At 44.3% G+C, this 27,695-nt stretch overlaps 3 protein-coding genes across 9 annotated transcripts in view; 2 read left to right on the top strand and 1 right to left on the bottom strand.

The window, feature by feature from the left end:
• Nucleotides 1-356: 356 nt before the first annotated feature.
• On the top strand, nt 357-24,294 carry pkp1b (plakophilin 1b). 2 transcript variants are annotated; one of them, XM_035632946.2, is made up of 13 exons: nt 357-1,469; nt 2,452-2,546; nt 3,333-3,703; nt 4,186-4,327; nt 5,802-6,009; nt 6,471-6,639; nt 10,177-10,294; nt 11,174-11,350; nt 11,870-12,040; nt 12,133-12,286; nt 12,467-12,653; nt 12,808-12,892; nt 24,134-24,294. In XM_035632946.2, exons 1-13 carry the CDS (start codon nt 1,256-1,258, stop codon nt 24,287-24,289), a joined length of 2,247 nt encoding a protein of 748 aa, XP_035488839.1. In that variant the 5' UTR covers nt 357-1,255; the 3' UTR covers nt 24,290-24,294. The 2 variants fall into 2 exon arrangements, with proteins under 2 accessions (XP_035488839.1, XP_035488840.1); XM_035632947.2 differs by lacking the exon at nt 24,134-24,294 and adding an exon at nt 13,447-14,091 and having other exon boundaries at nt 362-1,469.
• Nucleotides 16,027-27,695, bottom strand: tnnt2b (troponin T type 2b (cardiac)). 6 transcript variants are annotated; one of them, XM_035632954.2, is made up of 14 exons: nt 27,453-27,668; nt 23,288-23,436; nt 23,132-23,176; nt 23,027-23,034; nt 19,887-19,913; nt 19,647-19,668; nt 19,492-19,555; nt 19,247-19,363; nt 19,023-19,100; nt 18,699-18,800; nt 18,481-18,587; nt 18,243-18,333; nt 17,936-17,976; nt 16,027-16,494 (listed from the first exon to the last, which is right to left on the bottom strand). In XM_035632954.2, exons 3-14 carry the CDS (start codon nt 23,158-23,160, stop codon nt 16,455-16,457), a joined length of 726 nt encoding a protein of 241 aa, XP_035488847.1. In that variant the 5' UTR covers nt 23,161-23,176; nt 23,288-23,436; nt 27,453-27,668; the 3' UTR covers nt 16,027-16,454. The 6 variants fall into 6 exon arrangements, with proteins under 6 accessions (XP_035488847.1, XP_035488846.1, XP_035488848.1 ...); XM_035632953.2 differs by lacking the exon at nt 27,453-27,668 and adding an exon at nt 27,175-27,299; XM_035632955.2 differs by lacking the exon at nt 27,453-27,668 and adding an exon at nt 27,175-27,299 and having other exon boundaries at nt 19,887-19,910.
• Nucleotides 27,407-27,695, top strand: part of nav1b (neuron navigator 1b) — a 77,278-nt gene continuing 76,989 nt past the window's right edge. Inside the window, exon 1 of the mRNA XM_035632945.2 lies at nt 27,407-27,546. The gene's annotated coding sequence lies outside the window, so the exon portion shown is untranslated. The remainder of the gene's footprint in view (nt 27,547-27,695) is intronic.

Raw genomic sequence — 27,695 nt, 5'->3', positions numbered from 1 at the left:
CCGACCCCTGGGTTGTGAAACCACTGGACCTAAAGTCTCCATTTAGCACCGATGCATCAGGATCAAATCAGTCAAAAATATTTAATATCAGTCTCAGTAATATTAGTCTGCAGAACGACTTTTGAGTTTAATCTTTTAATGTGCTTTTATTTACGTACTTTTTAATAGAAATTGACTTGACTTTGTTGTGTTTGTTTGGATTTTGATACATTTTTCTCACTCCCTCTGCCCCTGTTTCACCCCAGCCAGGAGTCAGTCTCTCTCTCTCTCTCTCTCTCTCTCTCTCTCTCTCTCTCTCTCTCTCTCTCTCTCTCTCTCTGTGAGTGAGTGAGTGAGTGGGCTCGATGACAGGAGTGGGGATCAGATCATCATCATCATCCATCAACCTCTGCTTTGAGCACTGAGCTGCTCCTCCGCCACCACACGCTGCCAGGTCGCACACCCAGCTGCAGTCGGTCTCGTTCCAGCACTTCGTGATCTGTTTGGCATGTTTTAAAGTCAGTTGGGCCAAACGCCTGTCCTCCTGTGGCCGCCTCTGTGTTGATCACTAACATCCATGTCATCCACTTTTTGTTTTGAAAAGATAAAAAAACCCAACAACAGATAATAGTACTTATTATATTATAATTATAGAATAAAAAGCGACGGGGACATGACCCCAGGGTAAATGACCCCTATGCTCATATCATGAAATCACCAGTACTTGGCCCATGGTAAGGGGCTTGTGCTCGGTTGTACATGTCAGGTCGTTTAAATGATACATTACTTTCCCATAGGCTCATCCTAATGAAAGTGATGTTCGCCATTTGGAAATGTATCAAGTCGCCAGTTGAATGATTGCAGAGTACAGACAACTTTTTCCCTCTAAACCACAGAGAAGTAGAAATGGCGAATAGAAGAAAAAACAAAACAGCGACACAATAGCTGTCACCTCCTGAGACTGTTTGACTGTGGGAACCTTTCATCAGCTGCACGTTCAGTGAGTAGGAAAAAAAGAAAAAGAAAAAAAAGCTGACTTGCCAAGATCAGCTAGACAAGGAGCAAAGAGTGAGAGTTCACGACTCTGCACTTGAGTCATGCGGGTTGAGTGTGTGTGTGTGTGTGTGTGTTGAGTGGGCGTGGCCTCGCGGCGCAGGGCGAAGGTGCGCTCCGCTCGCTGCGCCACACCACCGCGACTCTCCACTGCGCCGGGCCGCTGCTCTGGGCCGTGTCACTCCGAGGAAAAGGGAACAACAAAGAAAAAAAAAAAAAAAAAATGACGAGCCTGGATCCCCTGAAATCCGTCATTTCCCTCGGGAACGTGGACGACACCTCGCTGGCCCTGCCGTCCGGGAACCAGAGCAGGTCCGGCCACCAGCGCGTCCTGGAGCAAGTGCAGACGATGAGGAGAAGCAGGTCGAGGCACTCGAGCAGCGGCAGGAGCGCGTCCAGCGGCGGCAGGAGCGCGTCCACCTCCATGTCCCCGACCAGTAAGAGCCGCCGGGGGCCAGGGGCCCAGGGGCCCCAGGGCCCCGCTCCAGGGCCGTAGATAGGGGAGAAGGGGGGGGCGGGGCATTTGAGCTTTTCAAAACTTTTTATAACTTTATATTTAGAACGCAGCACTTCTTTCTTTTTTTGTTGGAAATAAACATGTCACGCTTTGTTTAACCGCTCCATAATTTCACAGGGTGTTTTGTTTCGAAACCTTTTTATGACTTTTTATTTAGAACGCAGCACTTCTTTCAGCTTGCATTCTTTCTTATTTTTGTTGGAAATAAACATGTCACGCGTTGTTTAACCGCTCCACAATGTCGCAGGGTGTTTTCTAGAGAAAGCGTTTCCAAACTTTTTCTGACGTTTTATTTTGGATGCAGAACTTTCTACAGCGGCCGAAGTGAGATTTGTTTCACTGCTCCATAATTTCACAGGATGTTTTTTTTCTAGAGAGAAAAAAAAAAAGATCAAACCTGTGTGGTTGCTTTGGTCAGAGTTTGGAGATGGCCACGTTGAGTTATAAGCAGTAGTTGGTTTTTGAAAATGGCAGAAAAATATGATGAAACAGCTTCAATCCTGCCATGATTCCCCTTACAGACCCGGACAACAGTCGCGTCTTTGGGATTTTTAGAATCTTTAAAAAATGTATATAGAATTTGTTTTACATTACGGTGATTGTGTGTCTGTTTATTCATTCATAACTTCATAGTCAGATGCCATTAGTTTTTACTTTTCAAAGTTTTATTGAAAATGTTCACTGTCTCAAGTGTCGCCCGGCTTTCAGATTGTGTTGTTACAGATTAACAGTAGATCAGACTTCCTGCCAGCTAACTAAATATGTAACTATTTTACACACCTTTTTTTCCTCTCTCTTTTTTTTTTTTAAAGATACAGAAAATCGGGTAGTGGCAGTGATCTCTGACGTGCACTCCACATGCGAATGATAACAGCTGATAACGCTGCACATTTCTCCCCCAGGCCCTTTGTACGACCCCGTGTTCCTGGAGCCTTTCAAGTCTCAGTCGGACGCGGCTAATGGAAGTGTTTTCGTCGGCAATGGCGTGTCTAAAACCGTAAGTTATGGAGCTCATCAACTCTTTCATTGCACCATTTGCTGTCAGAAAGTCTCCTCCCCGTTGGGTTTTATAAACACAGTGCTGTCATAGAGAAAACGGCGTGGCCCCTGAGGCCCGAGCTGCAGCTGCAGGAGGTGACGGGAGGTGCATGTTTATTCATTGGAAGCCTCTGGTTGTTTTTTGCAGAAATTTTTTTACAAGAAACAACCATGATTTTGTGGATGTTCTTTTGCAGCTAAGTGGAGTACCGTATACTACATGTAGAGCTGCAACAGTAAATCGATTAGTGGGTCGGTCACTAAATCAATCGCCAACTATTTTGATAATCGATTAATCGGTTCAAGTAGTTTTTATGACAAAAAAAGTCAAGATTCTCTGATTTCAGCTTCTTGAATGTGAATATTTTCTGGCTTCTTTGCTCCTCTGTGACAGTAAACTCAATATCTTTGGTGTGTGGACGAAACAGAACATCATCTTGCAGTTTTGGGAAACACGAGCTGCATTTTTCACCATTTTGTGACATTTTATGAACCGAACAACTAATCGACTATTCGAGAAAATGGTCGTGAGATTAGTCGATTATGAAAAGAACCGTTAGTTGCAGCCCTAACTGCATCGTAAGGAGGGGGACTTATACCAATAATGAGGAGGAGGGCCTGATTCCAGATACCGTCAGCGTCTCCGTCTTGATTTGTCTCCTTGCGTTTGTTGCTGTTTGCGATGAGCCGTCGTGAGATAATACTGCGTCGTATTAAAATACTCATGTGTTCTGTGTCTGCGCAGCTCAACGCTGAGAAGAGCGTGAAGAGGCAAGTCGTCATCAACTGCAAGGAATCTGCCGTCGAGAGGAATCCAGCAGCCGCTGCCTACCACAACGGGAGGAGTTACACCGTGACTGCCGGTCAAACCAAAACCAGCCGCAGCGAGCCCGACTTGGCGTGGCAGCGCTCGCCGTCCAAGCGCTCCGTTCCCCTGCGGGGATTCGTCTCCGGCAAGGGCACCAACAGGGCAGAAAGGACCACCAGTCAGATTATCACCTCCACATGGAAAACTCTGCCCAACCGGGGCCAAGAGAGCCAAACCGATGGCGCTTTCAAAGCGCTTTCAAAGCTTTCGGTCGCCGAGGGTACGTCCAAGAACAAAGTACATTCTGGGTGAGTGGGAACCAACCAGCTTTGTTTTCTTCATTTTGAACGATTGAAAATGACGGAAAGAAATCGATCATGCATTGTCACAACTGGGCCTGTCACGATAACTACTTTATGTTGCACGACATATTGTCCCCGAAATGATTGCGATAAACGATAATATCGTCCTTTTGATAATGAAATGTTTTGATACTGAATTCATGCGAGCTTTGCTGTCGCGTGCGCGAGTCCAAACCAGTGATTTATTAATCATAGGATGAGAACAGATGAGAGGATGAGAAGCAGTGAGACTTGCTGGACTGTTGCCGACGTTCACTTTTAAGTCAACAAACACGCATGTAGACACAATGGCCGCTATTGAGGTCAATCAAAAATATTGATTTCATATTCACGTATCGTGGGATAAGTCGATAACGTAATTATCGTCACAGGCCTACTCACAAAGTGTATAAATAGCATTTAGGTTGTATTTTTCTTGATTCCTGCAGAACAAACGGCCACAGTGGAGTTGCAGATATCACTATGAAGGAGGCTGTGGAGTATCTGTCCAACAGCGGCGACACGTTTCAGCACTGTGGCGCGTCCTACATCCAGCACAACACTTTCATTGACGACAAGGCTAAAGAGGAGGTGACCAGTGTCGGCTTTTCATGCAAATCATTTCCATTGGACGTAATCGTCACCTCATTGGGGGGGGGGGGAATCCTTCAACTGTGAAATTGAATGGACTGTAGCAAGGTTCCGTCATTGGCCGTGGGCCAGGTGGACCTGTTTAGGAGGCCCTGGGCGCGGCTCACCTTTCCCTGTTTGTACTTTGTTTGTCTACACTATCTCCCCCGAGAGACCTGCTAACCAAACACTACAATGCAAACTTCCGCTTGTTTCTGTTGTAGTTGTGCTGCTGACATGTCTGCACCTGCTATTTCTCCGAGTCATTGTAAATCATTATAGAAAGGTTAGACTTTGCACGGGCGGCACTATAATTTGAAATTTCTGTTTGAAAATAAGTCTCCTGGCTTCAGGAGTGCGATCTGATCAGCTCAGAATACGTCTCCATGTGCGTCTCGAGTGACCACTTGTGATGTATGCAAGTAAAAAAAACATTCATTCATCATTTGCAAATACCGGCGGGATTGCTGTTTTCCAATTGGTGGGAGGCAGCAATGCACTCCCTGTTTCTAGTCTGCTGGAAGTTAAAAAATGAAGACATGACAACGATACGATACAAACTGGGTCTATTCCTGTTCCGTGTTCCTGGCAGAAGCAAAGTGTACGCGTATTTGTTTGCCAATTAGTTTGTAAATCCTCGAACCCAGACGTCGTTGGTTGAGTAGGCGGTCCTTCAATGTGGCCCAGGACACGTTTGCGTCAAGCACTGTGTATAAAAATGGACGCAGGCACCGGGTCCGGAAAGTGAAGCCAAGGAAAGTGAAGCCAATGCGGAAGTGCGAGAAACCTGTATAGTCTCAAATGACCAGCAGAGGGCGACTCCACTAAAAGTCAGTTTCTGTTGAAGTCTATGAAGAAATTACTTCTCTTTTGATTTATAATGTCAGTTAACATTTTATTCATTCAATCTCTAGGTCCAAGTCTTCTTCAAAACAGCATCATGTTCATTTTCGTAAATTATTATCCATTTAGAGTCAAATTGACAATTAAAGCACTGAATGCATTGGGGCGTGGATAGGACCGTCCAATCGGTGCGTGGTTGCAGGTGCAGGTGGGCACGCATTGGATGAGATCTCAGTCCCCGACTCCTCCTAATATGGTCATATGGTATGGATATGGTTCTGGTTGTAAAAAAACCCCCCAAAAAATGGCGCCGGTCTAAACACTAAACTCGAGGCTTCAAAGCGGGAGTGAACAAACCACTGGGGCACGTCACGTTTGGTTGCCACTCGGTTGGTGTATACATATGGCCAATGCAGCCAAGACCCCCTACGAACGGGATCCGAGCTAAATGCATCCTGGGTGCATCCACACGTGAACTTAGAGACACGTGCCAACGCCAGGTATGACCAGGGCCCTCTGTCATTTGGGTTTTGCGGCAAACGCTCGTGTTCCTATGCTGTGCCGACCTGCTGAAAGCGCTCTTGTGTCGCAGGTGTTGAAGCTCAACGGGATCCCTCCTCTGGTGGCTCTGCTGCGCAGCCCCAAGTCGCAGGTCTGCCAAACGGCCTCCGCTGCCCTCCGTAACCTGTCCTTCAAAAGCAACAGTACCAAGGAGGCCATACATCGCAGGGGCGGCATCACGGAGGCCGTGGCCCTGCTCAGAGACACGGATTCTGTCGAGCTGCAGAAACAGCTGACAGGTACAAGTTAGCTCTGACATTTGTCAACCTTTACTTGTGCAATATGCCGCGCGCACACGCCTAACCCTGCAAACAAGTCGGACGGAGGGAGTAGAACATAATCCTGTTCTGATCCTGCCGTCAATCACACCAAGTGTTTTTGGCATTCGCAGCATGAGGTCGTTAAAATTTTAATGTTTAAACTATTGTTGTAAGGGCAGAGAGTGCTGGAGCTGGAACAGTCGACAGTTTGATTTCATCTGAACACCACGACGAAATTTGAAAATCAAATTCGAGCTTTGTTATCAAGAGTATTCAAATAGTAACTCATTTTACCTGAGATTCAAATATTTGACAGAACAATTGGTTGCATACAAACCTTTTAAATGTCTACATGAATTAACATGTTTTTGCCACAGGTAGTAAATTAATTGACGCACTGTTTAAACGCTGATTTTTTTATGGGTTTTTTTTTTCTTCAGGTCTCCTGTGGAACTTGTCCTCTGCGAACGAGCTGAAGCCCGACCTGCTGAAGAGTGCCTTGCCGGTCTTGATGGAGCGCGTGATCCTGCCTTACACTACAGGTCCCGACCGGACCGACAGTAACAGCCAAGACCCTGAGATCTTGTTTCACGCCACCGGATGTCTAAGGTAAGAAAAACATACAGCTGAGCGCTGGATATCATTTTGTTTGCCCTTCACCTTAGGGACACGTTGCCTATATGTCGCCCAACTGTAGAACCGAACGGGAAATCCATTGCTTTAAGTTGCCCACACTCTACATATTTAATTAAATTTAATTTAATTAAATGTAATAAAATTTAATTTAATTTATTTATTATTTATTTTATTTTATTTTATTTTATTTTATTTTATTTTATTTTATTTTATTTTATTTTATTTTATTTTATTTTATTTTTTAATTTTATTTAATTTTATTTAATTTTATTTAATTTTATTTAATTTTATTTTATTTTATTTTAATTTAATTTAATTTAATTTAATTTTATTTTATTTTATTTTATTTTAATTTAATTTAATTTAATTTATTTTATTTTATTTTATTTTATTTTATTTTATTTTATTTTATTTTATTTTATTTTATTTTATTTTATTTTATTTTATTTTATTTTATTTTAATCTATTCTATTCTATTCTCTTCTATTCTATTTCATTTTATTCTGAGCGATTGCTGCGTGATTTTTGCCCACACACTTTTAAAATCTTTTGATGTCTTTGCAAATTACAACATCAAACTGAGCAATTCCAACTTTTTGTTCTGTAAGGCAGTTTAATGTCATCTCAATCATCTTTAAAAAAAGAAAAATACAAATAACCAACCACAGCAAAGAACAATATCCACTAGAACACGATTACATCATTGCGACAGTACATGTCTACATGTGTCGCACTCATGCGACCAGTGTGACACGTAGATAAAAATTATTTACGCAGCGTTCCAAATGATTATGTAAAGTCTGACAAAGCAGCTCCGCAATGGAGCCACCTTCATGAGCGTCAGGAGGTTTTAAACGTTGTGGGTGATTCATGGTCACTTTGGAGGCTGTCATTTGAGGCGAGAGATGTTTCTGGTATTTTTGTTAAACATTGTTTATCAGTTATTTTCTGGCTGTACTTACAGTTTTTCTCAGTCGCTTTGGAACCTCTTGAATCATCCTCGACATTTGCAAAACAGGAAAGTGCATTTCTCAGAACAATTCGTACAAATAGCAAAACACCACGGATTACCTGCAAAGGCCAGTCTCTTGCCCGTGTCACTGCGATACAGAAAGGAAAAGACAGCACAGGAATTACAGTGCAGTCCTCCTACACCTCCTGACGTTCCCATCTGTCGGGCCTCAGATTCTCATCCACGTCACGACGAATGTCTTCTCTTGCGACGCAGCGTGGAAAGCATCTTTTAGAGTGTCTTATCCAGCGTCCGCAGGCATCTGCTGCGATGTCATCACACGCTGCATCCATGGCAGCCAGGAGGGTCATCTGTGCATGTGGCTTGGCGATCATATGCATTCCATCTCCGTGCCGAGACAAAATTCCTCACCGGGGTGAAGGAATGGGGAGTAGGGCGAGAGGAACTCCAGCAGCATCCTGTTGTGGGCCGCAAACCATTGCCTGATGATGTTGTTGGAGCGATGGAAACGGACATTGTCAGGTCATCTCCTATCTGACCCCTCTCTTGTTCAGGGATGAGATCCCTGTAGAGAGTGTCCAACGGGGGTGACGAGACGCTCTGTATTGTATGGCGCAACAATGGGAATATGCCTTGGCACTCCATTCTCAGAGATGGCAGCACCCATGGTTATGTTCCCGCCCCGCTGGCCTGGCAGAGGCCCGTGGTGGAGGAATGAACGTTTCCATTCACGGGCAACGGCTCTGGTGGACATTCCTGCAGTCGGCGTGCCAATTTGCACGCCTCCCTCAAAACTTGCGACATCTGTGGCGTTGTGCTGTGTGATGAAACTGCCCATTTCAGAGTGGCCTTTCATTGTGGCCACACCTGTGCAATAGTCATGCTGGCTTATCAGCATGCTGATATGCCACCCCTGTGAGGTGGATGGATTATCTCGTGCTCAGATTTGGACAGATTTGTGAACAATATTTGAGAGAAAATAAGCCCTTTTGTGTACATGGAAAAAAAAGTCTTAGATCTTTGAGTTCCGCTCATGAAAAATGGGGGCAAAAACTGACGTGTTGCGTTTATGATTTTCTTCAGCGTACTTGCCCGTTGATGGTTCATGAGATGCACCTTCGTTAGAGAGTCAATATTCAGGACGGATTTAGAAAAAAAAAATTCGAATGGAAATGTATAGAAATATGCGTGACATATTATGACACATGGTTCAACCATTTTGCATGTAAAGACTTATGGCGTGAACCGACGCCTACATGTTGTGGGGGGCGAGACTATTCAACAGAGACCCATTATGGTACATTTTGATCAACATGACATAAGCAATTGATAATGTAGGAAAACAGCAGAGAATTGTACATAGTCATTTGCATGGATGTGCCGAAGCATTTGCAACTCGTTCAAAGAAATGAGAAACCGCTTTTTTGATGTGCACAAGTGACACAATGACGTGAAGATTGAACGGGTGGTTTTGAGAATTTCAATTCTGATCTGAGAGATGTGCCACAGCGACTGAGAAGAACAGTAAGCTTAAGCCCCTTTAAGTCCCTAATGGCATGTCTGCGCCGCGGTGGAAGGCTTTTTCTGTCGGGGGCGGCTGCTTTTGAAAAACGTGCCCTCAGGAGTGTCTGGGCCTGCGGAGCTTTTTTACTGTACGACGTGATTTTGAGAGTGTTAATATATGGTGTGTCTACGTCAGTCAAACCACAGTTACAGGCCGTCGCGATTATCTCATCGGCTGCCTCAGCAAACACTCGGCTGCGGTTTAAAACATCTGACTGACCTCCTGCACCGTTCGGGGGAACGCTGTCATGTAAATGTTCGGTATTGGCTGTACTTTTCTCTCTCTGTCCCGTGTCGTTTACTATCAAGCAAAGGTTTGATTATTATCCAACCCCGATCAAAGATATTCTATTTAATGACTTCTTCTTGAGACTTGATAGCTGCGGCTTTGTTGAACAGGTGGACCCAGTGCAGTGCCCGGAAAAAAACCCAACAACCCTTATCGTTGTATTTCATTTGCTGTGGTGAGGAACCGTCACGATAACTCCTTTTCGTCGCACGAAATATTCCCCCCGAAATTCTTGCCATAAACGATAACATCGTCCTTTTAAGACCATTTTTTTATATACTGAATCGTGTGAGCTTGGCTGTTGCGTGTGCAAGTCTTACACGATTTGTGAGAAATGTTATCCAACATTTGAGAAAAAATACGAAGAAATCCATATTTTCTGACATTCTATAGACCAGTGATTTATTAATCATAGGATGAGAACAGATGAGAGGATAAGAAGCAGTGAGACTTGCTGGACTGTCGCCGACGTTCATTCTTGTGTCAACCAAAGACGCATGTAGACACGATGGCTGCTATTGAGGTCAACACAAATGATTGATTTCATGTTCACGTATCGTGGGATAAGTCTACGATGCAATTATCGTGACAGGCCTAACTGTGCAGTCTGACACCATTGCTGTTTTTAAGAAGCATATCCAAACATTGGCTGACGAGATGTTCTGTGTTTTCCATCCTTGGACAGAAACCTGAGCAGCGCCAACCAAAACAACAGGCAGGTGATGAGAAAATGCCGAGGCTTGGTCGACTCGTTGGTCAGTTACGTGACCGACTGCGTGGAAGCGGGACGACCCGATGACAAGGTGACACGCACACAAAGGAAAAGTTCATTCGTTCTGTTGGTGTCTGTTAATCCTGTTAATCCTCTTTCCGTCTGCGCCTGCCTCTGTCGCTCTCTCTCTCAGTCTCTCGTCGCGCCTTCGCGTGGAACATGTACAGGAGCAACTGTTTCATCCTAGAGACTAGCTGCAGTTTGCAGATAATCAGAAAACTATGAAACTATGAGCAAGAGACTGATCCATAGTCACAGAATTTAGATAATTATTATCTTCGTTCGATCGGAGACCCTGACTAGATTTTGAATTGTTCAATGGAGCCACTTGTATGTTTTTGTTTATTTTGTTAGTCCTATGAATGTCTGTGCGTTAGCTCATTTGCATAATAATCATCTGCGATCTATTTTCGATACAGAGCTGAGTTTTGTGTCATGTGCGTTTGTGCAGAATCTCTCACTTTGCCTCACATAAATAATTCAAAAGTCATGATTGACCTTATTTGTGTCCGTATTACAACCGAATTATTTGCCATATGTCGACAGTGACACTTCTATTTTGAGTCTCAAATCAATTGAATTCACAGGGATGGTACTGTAGTAGCAGCAACACCTGGAAAAATGTACTATATGTTATGCAACCCGCTTGAACACAATACAGTACAAAACAACAGAAGAGCAAACATCGAGCATTACATTTCAAAGTCTGCAGGTATACTGTATATACGTATATAAATATATATATATATATATATATATATATATGTTGCTCTTTCCGTTTCCACTTCTTGCAAGTCATTATTTTACCGTAGGCATTTGACAGGGCTGCATCGAGTCGCTGTACAAAGCACGCACGTGACTCCCGAGCGCTCTTCTCAGGCGGTGCATCGTTAACGCGTTTGTTCCTCAGTCTGTAGAAAACTGCGTGTGCGTCCTGCACAACCTGACGTTTCAGCTGGAGGCCGAGGCGCCGACTCTGTTCAGCAGGATCACGGCTCTGGCCAGGACCGTCGACAGGAGCCAAAGCCACGACGACGTCGGCCCCATCAGCTGCTTCAGTCCGCAGAGCAAATCGGCAGAACACGAGGTGAGACGACGAGTGATGGTTTTGGTTTTTTTTCTTCTCTAATTTCCTTTTATACGTGTCACTTTGTCTAGACAATATCTGTCGGTGTGATGATTGTCGTTAATCCTTTAACAAGTTGAACTCGTTTAATAATTTCCCAACATGGAATTACATTGCAGCATTTCAAAGGTTTGAGGTGTGAGAACTTTTTTTTAGCAAGTGCATGGTCTCAACTGCATTTGAGGATGTGCTAGTTTACGAATAATGAAAATCAAGAACTATAAAGAGAAAAAAACTACAAACATATTTATGCTTGGTGTGTAGATGAGCGGTGCAATTTGTATGTGTATAAAAATGTAAAATGTGCATATGTCACAGTTATAGGGAAACCACAGAGTGAAACTTTCTACACGCATGAGTGCAAATATACAAATGTCCGTGACAGTGCTAGACAAGGTTAAGAATATACAGCTTTAAGAGGACATGGGGCTAGATGTCGATTGATGGCGACGAGGATCCGTTTCTCTCTCCCTCAACCAGGATCACTTTGACTACCCGGTGGTCGAGGATCCGCAGCCCAGCGGGGCGGGCTGGCTGTTCCACTCCAAAACTCTGGAGAGTTACCTGAATCTGCTCGCCTCCAGCCAGCGAGACGACACGCTGGAAGCCTGTTTTGGAACGCTGCAGAACCTCACGGGGCACGGAGGCGTCGTAAGAACACGCGCGTTGGCGCCGTCACGCTCGGATCCGCACATTTTGGTCTTACTGAGTGCGGGAGCTGACCTGTTTTCCCATGTCCGCAGGTCTCCAGAGTAATGAGCCAGACCATTGTGCACAAGCTGAATGGCCTGCAGGTTATAACCCCGCATTTGAAGTCCAACAAGATCGTCTTACAGAGGAATGCTGTGGCTTTGGTGGGAAACTTGACCAAGAACCCAGGCCTGCACAGTCCCATAGGTAAGAGGGCAGGTGAAAAAAACAAAAGAGGCATGACTCCTGATTGCAAAAATGAATATGATTGAGCTTCTAAAATGCGAAGAGACCAGAAATGGATGACTGTTTGCAGTTGTACATGTGCATGCTTGTGTTAAACAGCCAGAGATGTCGTGTGTGTGTGTTTTCTCCTTGTTGCCGAAGCCCGTAAAGCTCTGCCAGAGCTGGTGAACATCATCACCGCAGGCAGCGGTGTGGGGTACGAGTGCGACGACACTCTGTCCATGGCCTGTCGTACCGCCAACAGCCTGTTCGTGAAGGAGCCGGAGGCGGGCAAACGGCTGCTGAACATCACCCTGATGAACGCACTGAAAAATCTCAGCCAAAGCGAGTAAGGTTGCATTTCGAGCAGAGATCTGAACGTGCCCGCGTGTGCAGTAGATACGATTGTTTTTGCCATGTGGGGAATACCTGTGACTCATCTGGGACTCTTTGACAAGTCCAAACCGATCTGCCGCAACTGTTTTACCCTTTTCTCTCCGTAGCAATCGGCCCAAATCCCGCAAAGAGGCGTCGCTGCTTCTCTGCTCCCTGTGGTCGGACAAAGATTTACAAAGCTTCATGAAGAAGGTGAGTTGCAGCTCAAGTGCCGAGATCTGTCAGGGTTTGGGTGTGTCCTCCTTCGTTCCTTCCCTTTCCACTCGGAGGTCCACGCCTCTGGCAAGTATTTGTGAGAAACGGAGGGAGAAAGGTTGACGGATTAGGTGGAAAAAACTGAGTGTGTGAGGAAAAAAGTCAATGAGGACCGGACGCTGAAGTCATAGAGCCGAAGAATCTAGCCGCTCAGGTTTGAGGACAGACTCGCAGGACTTTGTTTGCACACTCACAGAAGCCATTTAAACCAGAGCCAGATTTTTGGGGGCTGATGCCAACGTCGGGGAATGAATAAAAGTAGCATGAATCGATATTTCGGCTGATATGTAGCCCCACTGTAGCCCCTCCTGTAAAAAGAAACAATTTTCAAATCGGCGGCAATGACAAATGTAAAGGCCGAGAGCCAATGTGTCCGTGAAGGGCTCCTGTCAGACGACTGAATCGGTCGGGCTCTACGTGTGTCACCGCCTTTGACGTTTGGAGTTATGGCGGAGGCGGAACACTTATGTAATTGTTTTTTTTGCCTGCAGCAAGGGATCAGAAAGTCCTCGTTCGTGAACGACCTCACCTTGTCGGCACTGAAGTCGGTCCAAGTTGTCAAGTGAACACCTGAATCTCTGAGCGGCTCTTCTCCCCCCTCCCCCCCTGAAGCAACTCCTCTGCACATTCACACAACATGGACACGCACTGAGGCCGAGCAGCATCCTCTCTCATTTCACAGAGACTTGCGGTTGCAGTACAGTACTACTTATGCCTCCGTCAACCAAATGATTACGCAAACCTGTATACGCTGCGAGGTGACCCACAAAGGTGAAGGTTGACTGCCTTTTTTTTTTTTTGCCTTTCTTATTTTCTAAGTCTTAACTGTGGAATAATCGTACTTAATCAGACGACAACAATAACATATGGGATATGACTTTATTTTGCACATAAATTGTTGTTTTAATCTTGCGACACGAGATTGTAAAATCATAAAATAGATAAGGAGCATTCCTGCTATGACAGTTCATGAGACGGCCACGAGAGCGGCGATGTGTGTTTACACTTTATAAAGATAATTCTTATTGGTGGTGTTATGTATTTTCATATGGGGGTGTGTGTGTGTGTGTGTGTGTGTGTGTGTGTGATTGTAAAATGATGGATTGGATTTTCCCAATAAAGCAAAAAGAAATCTACTGTTCGTGCTGCGGACGTCCGCCTCGACGCTGTTTCACCTTCAAAAGATTCCTGGACCCAGATCCGAATCCTCCCTACATTTTTCTAACATGCCACCGTGCCCCGGGACTTGTCTTTGATGAAGTTTTTGTGCAGATCCATCCATAATTTTATTGAGCAATCGTGCCAACAGACGAACCAAACCAGCCACGTGACCTCCCTCGCATGGCGACTCTCGACAACTCGCACCGGCACAAACTCATCGGCACAAATATGTCCGATTATCATTATTCTCATTTTTTGTTGTTTTTTTTGCACCAAGAGATTAATACACCAGTCCGAGTTTGATGCAAAAGAATTCTGTGCATTTTGCGGACGAATGAACAAACGAACAGACAAACGAACCGACATGACATGAATAATGAGGACATTTTTCCTCATTATTTGTGACTCGTCACTCTGGGTTTTGGCTGCGGAGTTTTGAAATGCCCCGGGGTCAGATGAGCAACAACTCTTTCAAACTTGTTTTCACTCCACCCTCATAAACACTTCTTTTCTTTCATTTCGGAGACCGCGCGTATCGGAGCCAGACAGTTGCGGCTGTTGTTGCGCCCAGTGAGTTGTTGTTGACCCGACTTGAAGTCCAGGCGTCGCTCCACAGTTCAAACCCCACGATCCACCCGACAGCCATGAGGGAAATTCTGGGGTTATGGGTGGGATCTCGGCTATTTTACCGAGGCGTCTGGCAGGGTTGCTCTTTTTGAATTTTTTTTTATTCATCATCAATTCATTATGCACACGACTGATTTATGTGCCTGGTCGTTTATTAAAAAAAAAAAAAAAAAAAAGATTCACGTCTGTTCACGTGAATCTGTCAATCATAATCGTCCTGTTTGCCAAGCTACAGTCTGACTTCATAAAAAGGAAGGTGTGGCTTTTATTATTAACATAGAGCTGGTGCTCGTACCTCAGGGGTTGTGGATCTTTTATTCCCATCAAGGGCCGCCGCCGCCGCCGCCGTCGTCATCCCTCCCAGGTCACACTGACCTCTCTGATGTGAGAGGCAAGTGTGACACGACAGTTCCTCTCTGGCGAGGCGCCTGCCGTCACGTGGTAGTGACGATGAGGGAGGATCCCACTCACAGTCGGTTTTGTCCAAAACGCCTTGCTCAACACCGACCCTCACCCCTGCGCGGCTCGCAGAGACGGTAGGCTCAGCAGTGATGTCCCGCACACAAGTGGGTAGTGAAGTCAATATTTGTCCTGTCTGCGGGTCAGCAATCCAGTCTGCGTCGGCTCCTGAACACAAACTTGCCCTGTCCGTGCATTACGTTGTCCCGGGAGTCGTCTGGCTCGGGCACTTTCAGCGTCACGTCAATGAAAATGATGACCGTTTGTGCATTTCATTTTGGAAAAGCGCGGCGTTGCGCATCTGCTTTTCTCTTCTGAACAGTCGCCATCAATCAGGTAACAGACGTCTTGTGTCATCGCCGACCGCCACAGACACACAGCCAGAAGAAACGATGAACTGCTGCTGTGACGTTTCTTATTCCTTGAGATGCTTTCGGACATGCACTCAAGTCCGAACCTTTTCCGGACATTCTCCAGAGGGGCTGTAGTGTATGTGAGAAGGCAAATGTTGCTCCGGATATTTTCCTGAACTTTTTTTTCCGCCTGGCCCCTTGGAAACATTCTCAGAAAATGTCTGAGCGGGCTCATGTGAGAATACAGCAGGAAAAAAAACAGAATTACTGTATCCAGACATGTTCCTGTTGGTCTGACTCTGACAAACTGCTGCGTTCGCCGGATCCCATTTTCCGTGCATTTACCGGGTTTCATGTGTGAAAACACCTTTAGTTTCCTATTTCGTATTCATGAATTGTCTCGCAGGCCGGATCAAATCGGCTTCCCGGCCCAGAGACAAGTAAAGGGACAAAAAAAAAACCCCGACATAATTTGTCAAATAAAGCTGTGTTTTTTTTTTTATTCATTGCGATCACAAAATACCATCATATCCAATTAGTCTCCACTTCACTTACAGCAGCTGAGTTTTGTTAGTGACACATTCAGTGGCCGGACAAAGAATTGAGGATTCAAATTCACCACAGAATAGACACATTTTAACAATCGCCGCGAGCGGCACCACATCGCCTGATCAGTCTGCATATCATCCGCAGATGAACCCAGCATGCACTTCATTTCACAGATCAACGTGTTCAAGAGCAGGTTATATGTACTTTTTTTCCAGAACCGTAACTTTGTTCTCGCATGTTCAAGTAGTTAGATAAAAAACAAAACATCACAATTCAGCTTCTGCGTCTCCCGCGTTTTTCCCCCCGACGGCGGACTGGAGACGGTTTTTTCCTCCTGCTGTTGTCCGATGTCACTTGCGCAGGCCTCGCTTGCTCCTGCTTCCCTTGGAGCTGAGGGAGAAGTGGGACAGAGCTCAGACACACCAGGCAGCACACGACGCGTCCTGTGTCGTTTTGTTCATGAATGCAAACCGGTTATCGCCTCTCTCGCTCTCTTGCTTCTGACAGTTTGTATGTTTGTATTCTACTGATGCAAATGAGTCACTCTCTGCTGCAGCATTTGAAATGGAAATTATTTTAGGCATTGCAGACACACCGATTTTGCCACTGCATGAGAAGAATACAAATTCATTCTTTCCTTATCATTCCTAAGACTCGCATTGTAATGTCACTGACCTTTTAATTTCAAGCAGTTTGTGCTATATTGTTTACAATGTTACCAACAGATGTGTTCTTGCACTTCAGTCCGGCATCTGACTGATCAGGAACTTAGGTTATTATTATTATTTTTTTTTTTTTTACATGCTCATCAGGTCAATTTAAAGTCTGGTCCCAATGCAGCTCCTCCCTCCCCATTTTGTGAAATCACATAAAGAAGTAAAATTACATATAATTTCCTGTAGAAAGTAGGAACGACTGGGGAAAAGAACAATTCTCTATTTTATGATTTAAGATTTTTTTATTATCCGCTGCCAGTCGGAGCGAGGACCTATTGTAATTGAGAGAATTACTGTTGTTATTATTTTTAATATTATTATTATCATTATAATTATTATTATTCTGCAAATGAATCGCTAATTTGAGGCACATGCTCCGACCTGCCCGAAAATTTGCTCGTTATTTGTTATTATTATTATTATTATTATTATTATTATTATTATTCTACTACAGATTCCCGTGACTCCTTTCAGGGGGCTCGACCCCCGTGCGCTCCACACAAAGCTTTTCATAGCTGTCTGCTGCTGGAAGGGGATTTGCTGCTACCAAATAGTCCACGGCTATCTTTATCTACTGTTGCCACCGAGGTGCCTGACGCCTGCGGCGTGGATCCATGAATCTATCAACGCATGAACGCAGTTCAACCGTGCCAAAATTATTTGTTTCATGAATGTGTAATGATTTAGTTTCGTCCGCATCAACACATTTGACATTGTTGTATGAGCTCGAGTAAAAGGAATCAAACGTAAACCACGGCTCCGTGTCTCTCAAACCGAGGTGAATCGCATGATTTGCATGGCAGCAGGGGCCGGTCACCGTTTTATTGTGAGCCGCATTATCACAGGCGATATCGCATTGCATGAGACGTGAGATCTCTCAGCTGTCGGACGGACATCGCGTCCCACTGCTCCTCCCGAGACTGAGATCATCGTCTGTTTACTGCGCGAGGCGGCTCGAGGCGCAGCAGCTCTTTGTTTGTTTTCGAGTTTTCATTTCCATTCGCCCTGTCGCAGGCCGTGATTTATTGCGGCTGCCAGTGACAGAAAGCACCGGCTACACGAATCATCATGACCCGCGCACGGTGACGTGAGCGCCGACAATATAACAAACTTACATTTTCTGATGATCGCTGACCCGGTTTCTCAGCACGGTGACCTGTGCAAAATGTGTTGGGGGCGAAAAAAAAAAAAGAGGGAAAAAAAACCAGTGTTGACGTTTATGCGCCACTGTACATATTCGGTCATATTCGTCTTTTAAATATTTACTAGGCCCTATGAATGTGCGGCAACATGTGGAGTTTGCGAACAGCGGCTCGTGCAGAAGATTCGTACGAGTCCAAGTTCTTTACAGGTGACAGGCTGATAAGACAGTCTTGTTTTAAATAGTGAGTAATGCAGAGTCCGTTACATATTCTACATCACCTCATACTTCTGCTTCATGCACTTATACTGAAGTTCAAATTTCTCTGCCTCCAGCTGGCGCAACCACTCCCACATCTCCTTGGCCTTCTCCCTGTTACCAGTGTGCGACAAGAAGGACAAAGTCTGTTTGAACAAAGTTCAGATAATAAATGATAATCATATTTAGCAAAAAATTGGTGTATTTGGAGTCACTGGAGACGAGAATCAACCAACGCTTTGTGCGTCTTTCTTCTCCTACCTGAGTTTCTCCTCCTTCATGTGATCAACGTTTAACTCCTTGCGTCGGTCGTTGAGGATCTTCTTCTTCTTTTCTCTCTCCGTGACTCTTTTCGGCCCGGTCTGCGTCTGGTGGACGGGAGAGGAGGGCACGCGCGGTGACGCGCCGTACGTGTCAGCTCGTGAGCATATTGGGTTTTTTTCAAGTCAATTGTGACAGACGAACCGAATCGCCCTCACTTTGTATCCGGTGAAGCTCAGGTTGGACAGAATCAGCTTCTTCCTCGCATCGTCGTCTGCTTTCTTCTTGGCCTCTCCCTCCTCTTTCCTTGCTTTCTCTTCCTGGTGGAAAAGAGATAACAAAAATGAAACACAGACGGTAGCGTCGGGGTGACAGTTGCTCAGTCAACTGAAACTAAATGTGAGTATAATTCATGGATGAGTGGTGTAAATATTCGAGTGAGTAAACTGTTTTCCGTGGCTGAGACTTGTAAAGAACTTGCAAATTCTCGGAAAAAACATCCAGTGACTCATGGACGAGATCCGATCGGGAACTCCACTCACAGCTAACTTGTTCTGCCGATCCCTGTCTCTGTCGGCCCTGATCTTCATCTGATCAGCTCGCTCGGACCTGCGTTTCTCCTGAGGCGGGACACAAAGGGAACATTGCAGACAGAAAAAGGAATCCTGTGGCGCTCGACACGTGACTCAAGACATCACTTTATGATACAAAGCAGAGATTAAAATGTGTGACGTTGCAGCGGGGGAGCAGTCGCGCATCCACGCACAATGCGATCCGTGAGGCTGAGCAGCTCCTCCTCCTCCTTCTTGCGCTTGTCAAAGTGAGCCTCGATCAGGGTCTTGAGCTCCGTCAGGTCCTTCTCCATCCGCTTGCGATGGATGTCCTGGGGGCAGAGCAAGAGATGGAGATAGTGAGCTGAAGGAGTTTTTTTTTTCCTCACCCAACATTCTGCCCATGCAGAGAAAGTTTGTTCCCGGTGGAACTTTGGATCCGCCCCCGAGATGAACTCACGTCAAAGTCCACTTTTTCTCCATCTGGGATCTTTAGAGGCACCAGGCCGGGCACGAAACCAGGCCTGAGGAGGGATGGGAAAATGAAAAATCGGCTCATTACACTTTGTCTCTTCGGTTTCGTGTCAAATGAGTGTTTTTAAATCATTTCCTTACTTTGTCTTGGGCTTCACCTCGTCTGCACATCCGTTAAAAGAAAAAGCCAAAAGTAAAATCCTTAGTGTTTGAAGATTTGTATTTATTACAAAAAACCAGAAGAAAAACACGACGCACGAAACATCTCACAAAGCAACATTCCTCCGTCTCACACACACACACACACACGCGCGCGCACACACACACACATGCGCGCGCGCACATGACCTCTGAAATTTTTTAAGAATGACCTCTCCATACCTCCTTCGTTTTCCTCTCCAGCCTCTGCTGACAGATGAGAGTCAGGGAGAAGTCAACAGTTAGTGAAGTGCAAAAGGTGCAGAGATCAAACTCGGATATGCAGAGAACGACAGGCCCAAGGCGCAAGAGACAAAAAAGCCCCCCCCCCCCCCCCCCCACCACCACCTGCACGCACACAGTCCTGCAACTGTAAGTGTTGTCTGTTTCAAAACATCCATAAAAAAAACATCTCCGCAAGATTATGGTTTTAAGAAGCCACTTGTGGTTGTAAAGATGTGACGCAAGATTTAAGTGATTAATTGTAAGCAGATATCTTCTTGCTGACTAGAGCTGGAACAGTTAATCGATTCGTCGATTACTAAATTAATTGCCAACTAGTTCAATAATCGCTTAAAATCGGTTCAGGTAGTTTTTATGGGGGTAAAAAAAATTCTCTGATTTCAGTTTCTTAAATGGGAATATTTCCTGGTTTCATTGCTCCTCTATGACAGTAAACTAAATATCATTGGTGTGTGGAAAAAAACCCCCATCATCTTGGGATTTTGGGAAACACGATCTGACATTTTTCACAATTTGATGACATTTTATGGACCAAACAACTAACGGATGATCGAGAAAATATTCGACAGATTAATCGATCACTATGAAAAAAATGGTTAGTTGCAGCCCTATCGTTGGCCTCAGTCGAGGGTTTGACATTGTTGTGTCTCAAATGGTCTGAATCTCATTAAATAGTGAAATATAAAATATATAACATATATAATTTATAGAAATGAATCCAGTTTCAGACATGACTTTCATGTTTGTCACTTGAAGGAAGGTCTTGTTGAAATTTGAAAACAGCCTCGAACTACAAGCTCTTGACATAGTTGACCATCTCCTGTCAGTGTTGACGGACGGACCTGACGGGTAGATTATCATCACAGATAACACAGATAGGTTTTCTCTGCCCGAGGCCCTGGCCCCTGTCTGTCTGTCACAGTGCATAGTTTTGTCCCACCACAACTATAATAATTTGTCTTTCTGTCATTAATCATTGAGCTTTTTATCCATTGAACGGTGTCACACAGAGAGGCGGCATTTCCTGAAAAACCCACACTGTACTGTAGTTGGTTACAGTGTCGGGGTTACGAGGATGGATTCAGAGATGTTGTCACATTATCTTTCTGGGCATGACATAACGTCACAGTGCCAGTGAAAACCACATATCTCTGATTTTGTTGATCATATTTTTTGCTGATAACATGAAACACAATATTGTTTGTTTCAAAAAAAATTCCTGAGCTACATAAACAATTCAAGATCCCATTGGAGTTTTCTGAAAAATTTATAAAAATAAAAAATGTGGCTGTGAAAAGTTGATGTTTCGGACACTTGGTTTTCACTGGATATGGAAAACATATTCATACACAAATAATGACTGTCATTGGACTGCAAGTTTGCGAACAGTGTGTTAGGAATATCTATTTGCAGCTGGCATGCAAACATACTGTACATGTATTAGCATAAGCAGTACTACCTTCCACCTCCTCCTCCTCCTCCTCCTCTACTATCTCTTCCTCCTCCAACTCCTCCTCCTCCTCCTCCCCTTCTGTGCAAAGCAAGTACGTAGTTAGCAAGCAAACAATGTCATTTTTTTAATGCCACCTACATGTATTACTAATGATCCATTCAAAAACAAGATAATCTTTAAATGAAATATTTTTGGCATGTTTTTGATACTTTTTATATTTTCTCTTTCTATTTACTGTTCTCCCTCTTGTTCCAGAGTGCAAACAGTTATCAGCATGAAGGATATGTATATATATATATATATATATATATATAATTATTTTATATTCGAATGAGTCCAATTGTGTTATTTTTGACCAGCTTTCCCACAGTTGCGTTTAGCTGCTGAACTATTCACAAAGTCGTTTTTAGAGCTCTGATTTTTTTGTTGCTGGTTTTGTTCCCATTGCTTTCCTCGCCGGGCCTCTGTAGGAAGAAAAAAAGAAATGACACCGAGCCTTTAGTCCTTTTGGCCACAGAGGGAAACTCAATCTCTTTCCAGTGCAAAAGACGGTAAGCCAAGCTGCATTTAGAAAGACCTCCGACAGGCACCAAAATGAAAGTGTGCATTGTGCCTGCGCCGCAGTCCGCCCCAAAGGTTCTCCAGCGGGAACAGAAGCTGACCTACATTGCTCTCGCAAACAGTGACTCCACTCCCCACCGAGGGAGACAGGTGCTGCTTAGCTGCGGGGACGGCGCGGCCGCGCGGAGGCCCCACTTGGACGGCCTCGCAAAGGAGACAGAAATAGTGGTGTGCGCGGCCCTTCATCTCCTCGCCGGCCGCCCCCCCTTTGCATCGGTTCAATCGAAAAGGACAGATCCACTGGGATGTTGACTCAAGGTGAACTATCTTCGGCCTCAGACGGACAGAGGGGGGGGAACTCGACGATGAGGACAAAGGTCAATCTGGCAGAAAAGAAAAAAAGCCGAGGCGCGGCAGCTGTCTCTGCGGTGGCACAGACGCGCCAGAAATACGGTCCGCTTGTGTGGCGAAGCCAGCGGCTTAGCGGATGCGGCGTGTTAAGTAACCAGCAGTGTTTAAAAAATGAAAGGGATCAGGCGTGTAAAGCAGGCGGCAAAGTGGCGGGGGGAAACGCACAACGAAGCCTTATTTGCATAGTGTTCATGGATATTGTTGGTATTGTAAGTACATACCAACAATATCCTCCTCTCCTTCACGCCGTACACACACACACACACACACACACACACACACACACACACACACACACACACACACACACACACACACACACACACACACACACACACACACACACACACACAGAGAGAGGGATAGAGCAAAGGTCAGCTGATGCGACGTAGTTCACAAGTATATTAGACATAAGCAAACAAATATTTCTGATACACATTCGTGCAGAATTATCATAATCTACATGCATTAGTTTTTCACAATCTCTACGCTCTATAGATGAAGCAGCTGTGCAGCATCCAGCCAGTCACCAGCTCGCCCATGCAGCTGTAATGTGCAGCCTATCGTGTATACCGCACTGTAGGTGCAAACCGTGGTGACTCATCTTGCCTGTGCACGGTAGGTTCAGTTCCCATCAAAAGACAAACGGACTTACCTTGTCCGCTGGAAAGAAGAAGAACAACACACCCAAAATATTTTTGTTAGGTTCGATTTCACCCGTGCCGGCGCCACTTCGCTATTGTCTGCTGCATGTACTCACTCGCACGCGGCATCTTCGGTGTCTGACATGTTTCGGATGATGCACCTGAGTCAAAAAAAGAAACGGAAAGAGAAGTGCAATTCGCCGCATCTTGATGATTTCATCACGAACTCGGTTGCCTCTCGCCGACACGCGAGAGAAAGGGCCCAGACTTACCCAGATGAGAGCGATGTGTGCTTCGGACGTCGCTCAACTGGGGGGAACTGTTTGCTGTGCCTCTCCTCTGTTGGCCATAAGCTTTTAAACCCCAGTAGCGGGTCACATGGCGGGAAAGTGGCCCGTGTCTACAATGGGTGGGCACATACCTGCAAACAGATGGCAGAAGGGCATTAAGTAGACGGGGGAAAACATGCATTCTCCACGGACTCGCGTTGTCTATTTTTACGTGGCGAAACCTGCACAGAGCACCCGTCGGGATTATTGCTCTCAGAGGGGTTTCAGTACCTCAGGCCTGGCTGACGAGGGGGGAGTTTAGAAATAATCCTTGTGAACCCACTCCAGCGTGCACACACACACACACACACACACACACACACACACACACACACACACACACACACGCACGAGTGCACGAAACCGCAGCTCCTCTGATTTCCGAGCGAAGAAGAAACACATTATCTGTTCTGTGAGTCGATACGACTCGAAGCGTTTACGGCATTATGCGAGTGCCACAGCTTCCTCCACAGATTGGAAGAGTCGCACACAATCGAGAAAAATCATAATTCCCGGGGCAGGTTAATAATAAAAACTGACTGCATCTCCTGCAGCCCGTCTTTATTTTGTCCTTTTTGCGTCCCTGCCCTGTGTGCTCAGATGCAGCAACATGTTACCAGCGACACCCTTCAACACCTGCCAGGTCCTTTTTGATCCTCCCAGGGTTTTTAATTGTTAAATGTCGCATGTGACACCACAGTCGGTGACGGCCTCTCAACAGAATGAAGCTCCGTTTGCGGGGATGATTGAAAGGACGGTGGTGATTCAAAGCGTTTCTCTTTTTTTCAGGTCTGCTGGATCAAGTTCAAGCAAATCCTGGCGTCGTTTGGGACAAGTCTTGTCGGAACAAGTCGGAAAATCTGCGCTTCGGGTCTCGGAAAGCTCATTTCAACATTTCCCATTCAAAGCCATGTTATTGGTGTCGTTTTAAATAACCTGTTATAACCTGTTACCTGGGGCTGCACGGTGGTGTAGTGGTTAGCACCTTCGCCTCACAGCAAGAAGGTTCTGGGTTCGAATCCCGGTTCAACCAGGGCCTTTCTGTGTGGAGTTTGCATGTTCTCCCCGTGTATGCGTGGGTTCTCTCCGGGTTCTCCGGCTTCTTCCCACACACCAAAGACATGCAGAATGGGGTTAGGTTCATTGGAGACTCTAAATTGACCGTAGTTGTGAATGTGAGAGTGAATGATTGTCCGTGTATGTATGTGGCCCTGCGATAGGCTGGCGACCTGTACAGGGTGTACCCCGCCTCTCGCCCAATGTTAGCTGGGATTGGCTCCAGCGACCCCCCGCGACCCTTAAATGGATAAAGCGGTAGACGATGAATGAATGAATGAATGAACCTGTTACCTGAGACTGTTATGTCACAGGTGTTCACTATTATTTATTCTGATTTAAAATGAAATAAATAAATAAAAACACTTGAGTGTTTTCATTTTCGAATAAACTTGAATGTTTTTCCTCTGAATTGCTATAACATATGGATTGATTTAGAAATATTAGCAGCTAGAAATTGCATTTGTTCACTGGAGATCTAGTACACTTCCACGTGTTTGACGAGGCAAATTATAAAAGCAAATGGAAGACCGGAATTTTTATATCTAATATGTTTTATACCTCTAGTTATTTGTCTTATCCTTTGTAAAGTGTCTTTGAGTTTTGTTAAAAGCACTAAAATATATTACTATTATTATTTTATTGAGAATATTAATAATCATTTTGTGTACTCTTTGGACTGGATTTAATGTAGATGTAGGTTTATATCTCAAGGGAGATTTTGTACAGTTCAATTAATTTTGACTGCATTACAAATACAGCATATATGCAATATTATAAAAACAAAACACAAATTGATCAAAAAGGTGTCGGCTGCACGCCTCCCTCCATCACATATAACACTCTACCTCATACTGCACAGTCCAATTAATAACTTTACATACACATGACTGCACATTACTTTACTAATACAATCTCTAATAGAGAATAACACCAAACCATATATCACAAAATGTAATTTATAATTCAGCAAATTATCATTTATCAAGTGCCTTATAGTTATCTATTGCTCTATTTAAAAAAAATCCTTTAACGCCATAAATTGTTTTACATAAATAAATACATCTTCAAAATGTTTCCATACATTCACACCTTTTATTGAAATGTATTTATTGATTTTATCAGTCATTTCCCTTAATTGTCCTATAATCAACTAAATCATTACATTTCAGTATCTGTAATTTTGCAAAAAGGCCATGAGTTGGTTCTGACTTTGTAATTATACTTTTATGTATTTTGAAAATCTGATTTGTATAGTTTTGTATGTATTTCTCCATATTTCTGAGCAATAGGTGGTGTATGGAACAATAAGTGAGCAATACAAAACAGTGTGTGTTGATTTGACTGGTCTGAAGTCTTAGATAATATTACAATTTACTTGTATATTTTAGATCTTACATGGTCGGTGAGTGTTTTCCAGAGTTATTTGTAACCAATTATTACGCCCAGAGATTTAGTTTCATACACTCGTTCTATGTTTACATCATTTATCCTTAATTTAACATGATGAAATATGCTTGATGCTGCTACACAGTGTATACAGTGGGTGTTGCAGAGTTAGAGATAAAAAAGAAGACATCTGTGTGTTTGCAGCTCGAATAATATGATATTGTGTCAAATATTTGAACTAAATTCTGTCCTGTGGTTGTTTACACACAAGAGGGAAGTGAAATGTGTGTTTTTCCCCATGACAGCTGGGTTACAACGCAAAAAGTCAACAGACAAACAGTGTTTGTGTGTGTGTGTGTGTGTGTGTGTTTTGATAAAAGAATGGACGGAGAAGTCACACACTTATGACCCAGATAAAATAAATGTGAGTTCTTTAAAAATGTTGGTGCATCTTGCCACCAACATAATGAAAGTTATTAATCAACTGGCTGATAAACGTATTGTCGTATTCAAAACGCACAATTCAAATCCTACCCTAACCCTCACGGCAATCACTTAAATAATTTTTTGTGTTTTCAATTTTCAGACTGTGTTACTTTTCCTGAATAGGTTGAGAGCGGGTTGTGACAAAGCAGTACATTGTATTTCTTAGGAAGTCAGACAATCACAGGCTTGTCAGAGTTTCATGGCCTGATAGAACTATCTGTGTGTAGCCACCTGGTTGTATTGTTGCAAACCCCACCCGTCTAGCACCTGAGTCAGGTAAAACAAACACAACAATAAGAAGCTTGTGATAATATATTAAAGCCTGCCATGGCACAAGCCCTGACAAGGATTTCCAGTTCAAAATAAGACTCAGGCACTTATTGTATCATTAATACACCCTCCAGATTTTCACTGCATTTAATTATACAACAAAGAAAACTTTGATCCATGTTTTCTTTCTTTTCTTTTCTCATCAAGCTGCAAGTTGTTGGGAGGATTTGACTGTGAGCTGATACTGTCGCCTTGTGGCAGAAGAGAGAACTGCAGGGGAGGCGCCAAAGCCTCTGCCTGTCATAACTTGTCTGTACTTACTATATGAACGTGAACCTCAGGGAACTTTACTTAATCCAGAATCACAGAGTCACAGATTCAGATGAATATAAACAGAATATAATGTATTCAAAAGTGGCTGATTATTGGAATCAACAACAAGCCAATCAACGCAAATTACTCTATCTAACTATTCTAATAGCAGATTGATTATTTCTATAATAAAAAAACAAACAAACTACTAAATATTTGCTGGTTGCAGCTGAAAACATCTAATCACTAGTGGATTTTGGGCAGGATACATATCAATTAAAAAAAAAAATTCCATCAATTTCCATCCATTCTCTTACCTGTTCTCTGTATGTTAGTTTGTTTTCAATGCACCTCGTGGCTTATGGATTTCCGTCAAGGTAGACGACCAGTCTCCCTGCTATCTCTCTCTCACACACACACACACACACACACACACACACACGACCGAACTTCAACGTTGTGTGCAGCACAAATCGAACGCACCCTCCGCAGTGAGGCGGGGTATTTAAAGTCGCGGTAACTTGTCGCGCCGCCTGTTTTGTTTTGTTTTGTTTTAGCTACTCGTGTAATTTCACCATGACGCGGATTTACCGACCGTCCGTCCGCCCGGCCACGTTGTCCCGGGACAGGCGTTTGGAGTTTCCTCTCCTGTGTCCTTCTCTGCTCATGGATCCCAGAGGAGATGTCAGGTAAGGCCGCCCCAGTTGTCTGTGAGAGTCTCTCGTCCTGCTATTGTCTCTAAATGCCTTGCTCTTTGCTGCCATATCAATGTTTGCGCACGTGATAATTCTGGATTGAAGAGTGTTAGGCCCAGGCATGAGAAAGAAAGAAATAAAGA

This window comes from Scophthalmus maximus, chromosome 6, assembly GCF_022379125.1.
Source record: "Scophthalmus maximus strain ysfricsl-2021 chromosome 6, ASM2237912v1, whole genome shotgun sequence".
Classification (NCBI taxonomy): Eukaryota; Metazoa; Chordata; class Actinopteri; order Pleuronectiformes; family Scophthalmidae; genus Scophthalmus; species Scophthalmus maximus.
This window is presented reverse-complemented; position numbering and strand designations above follow the sequence as displayed.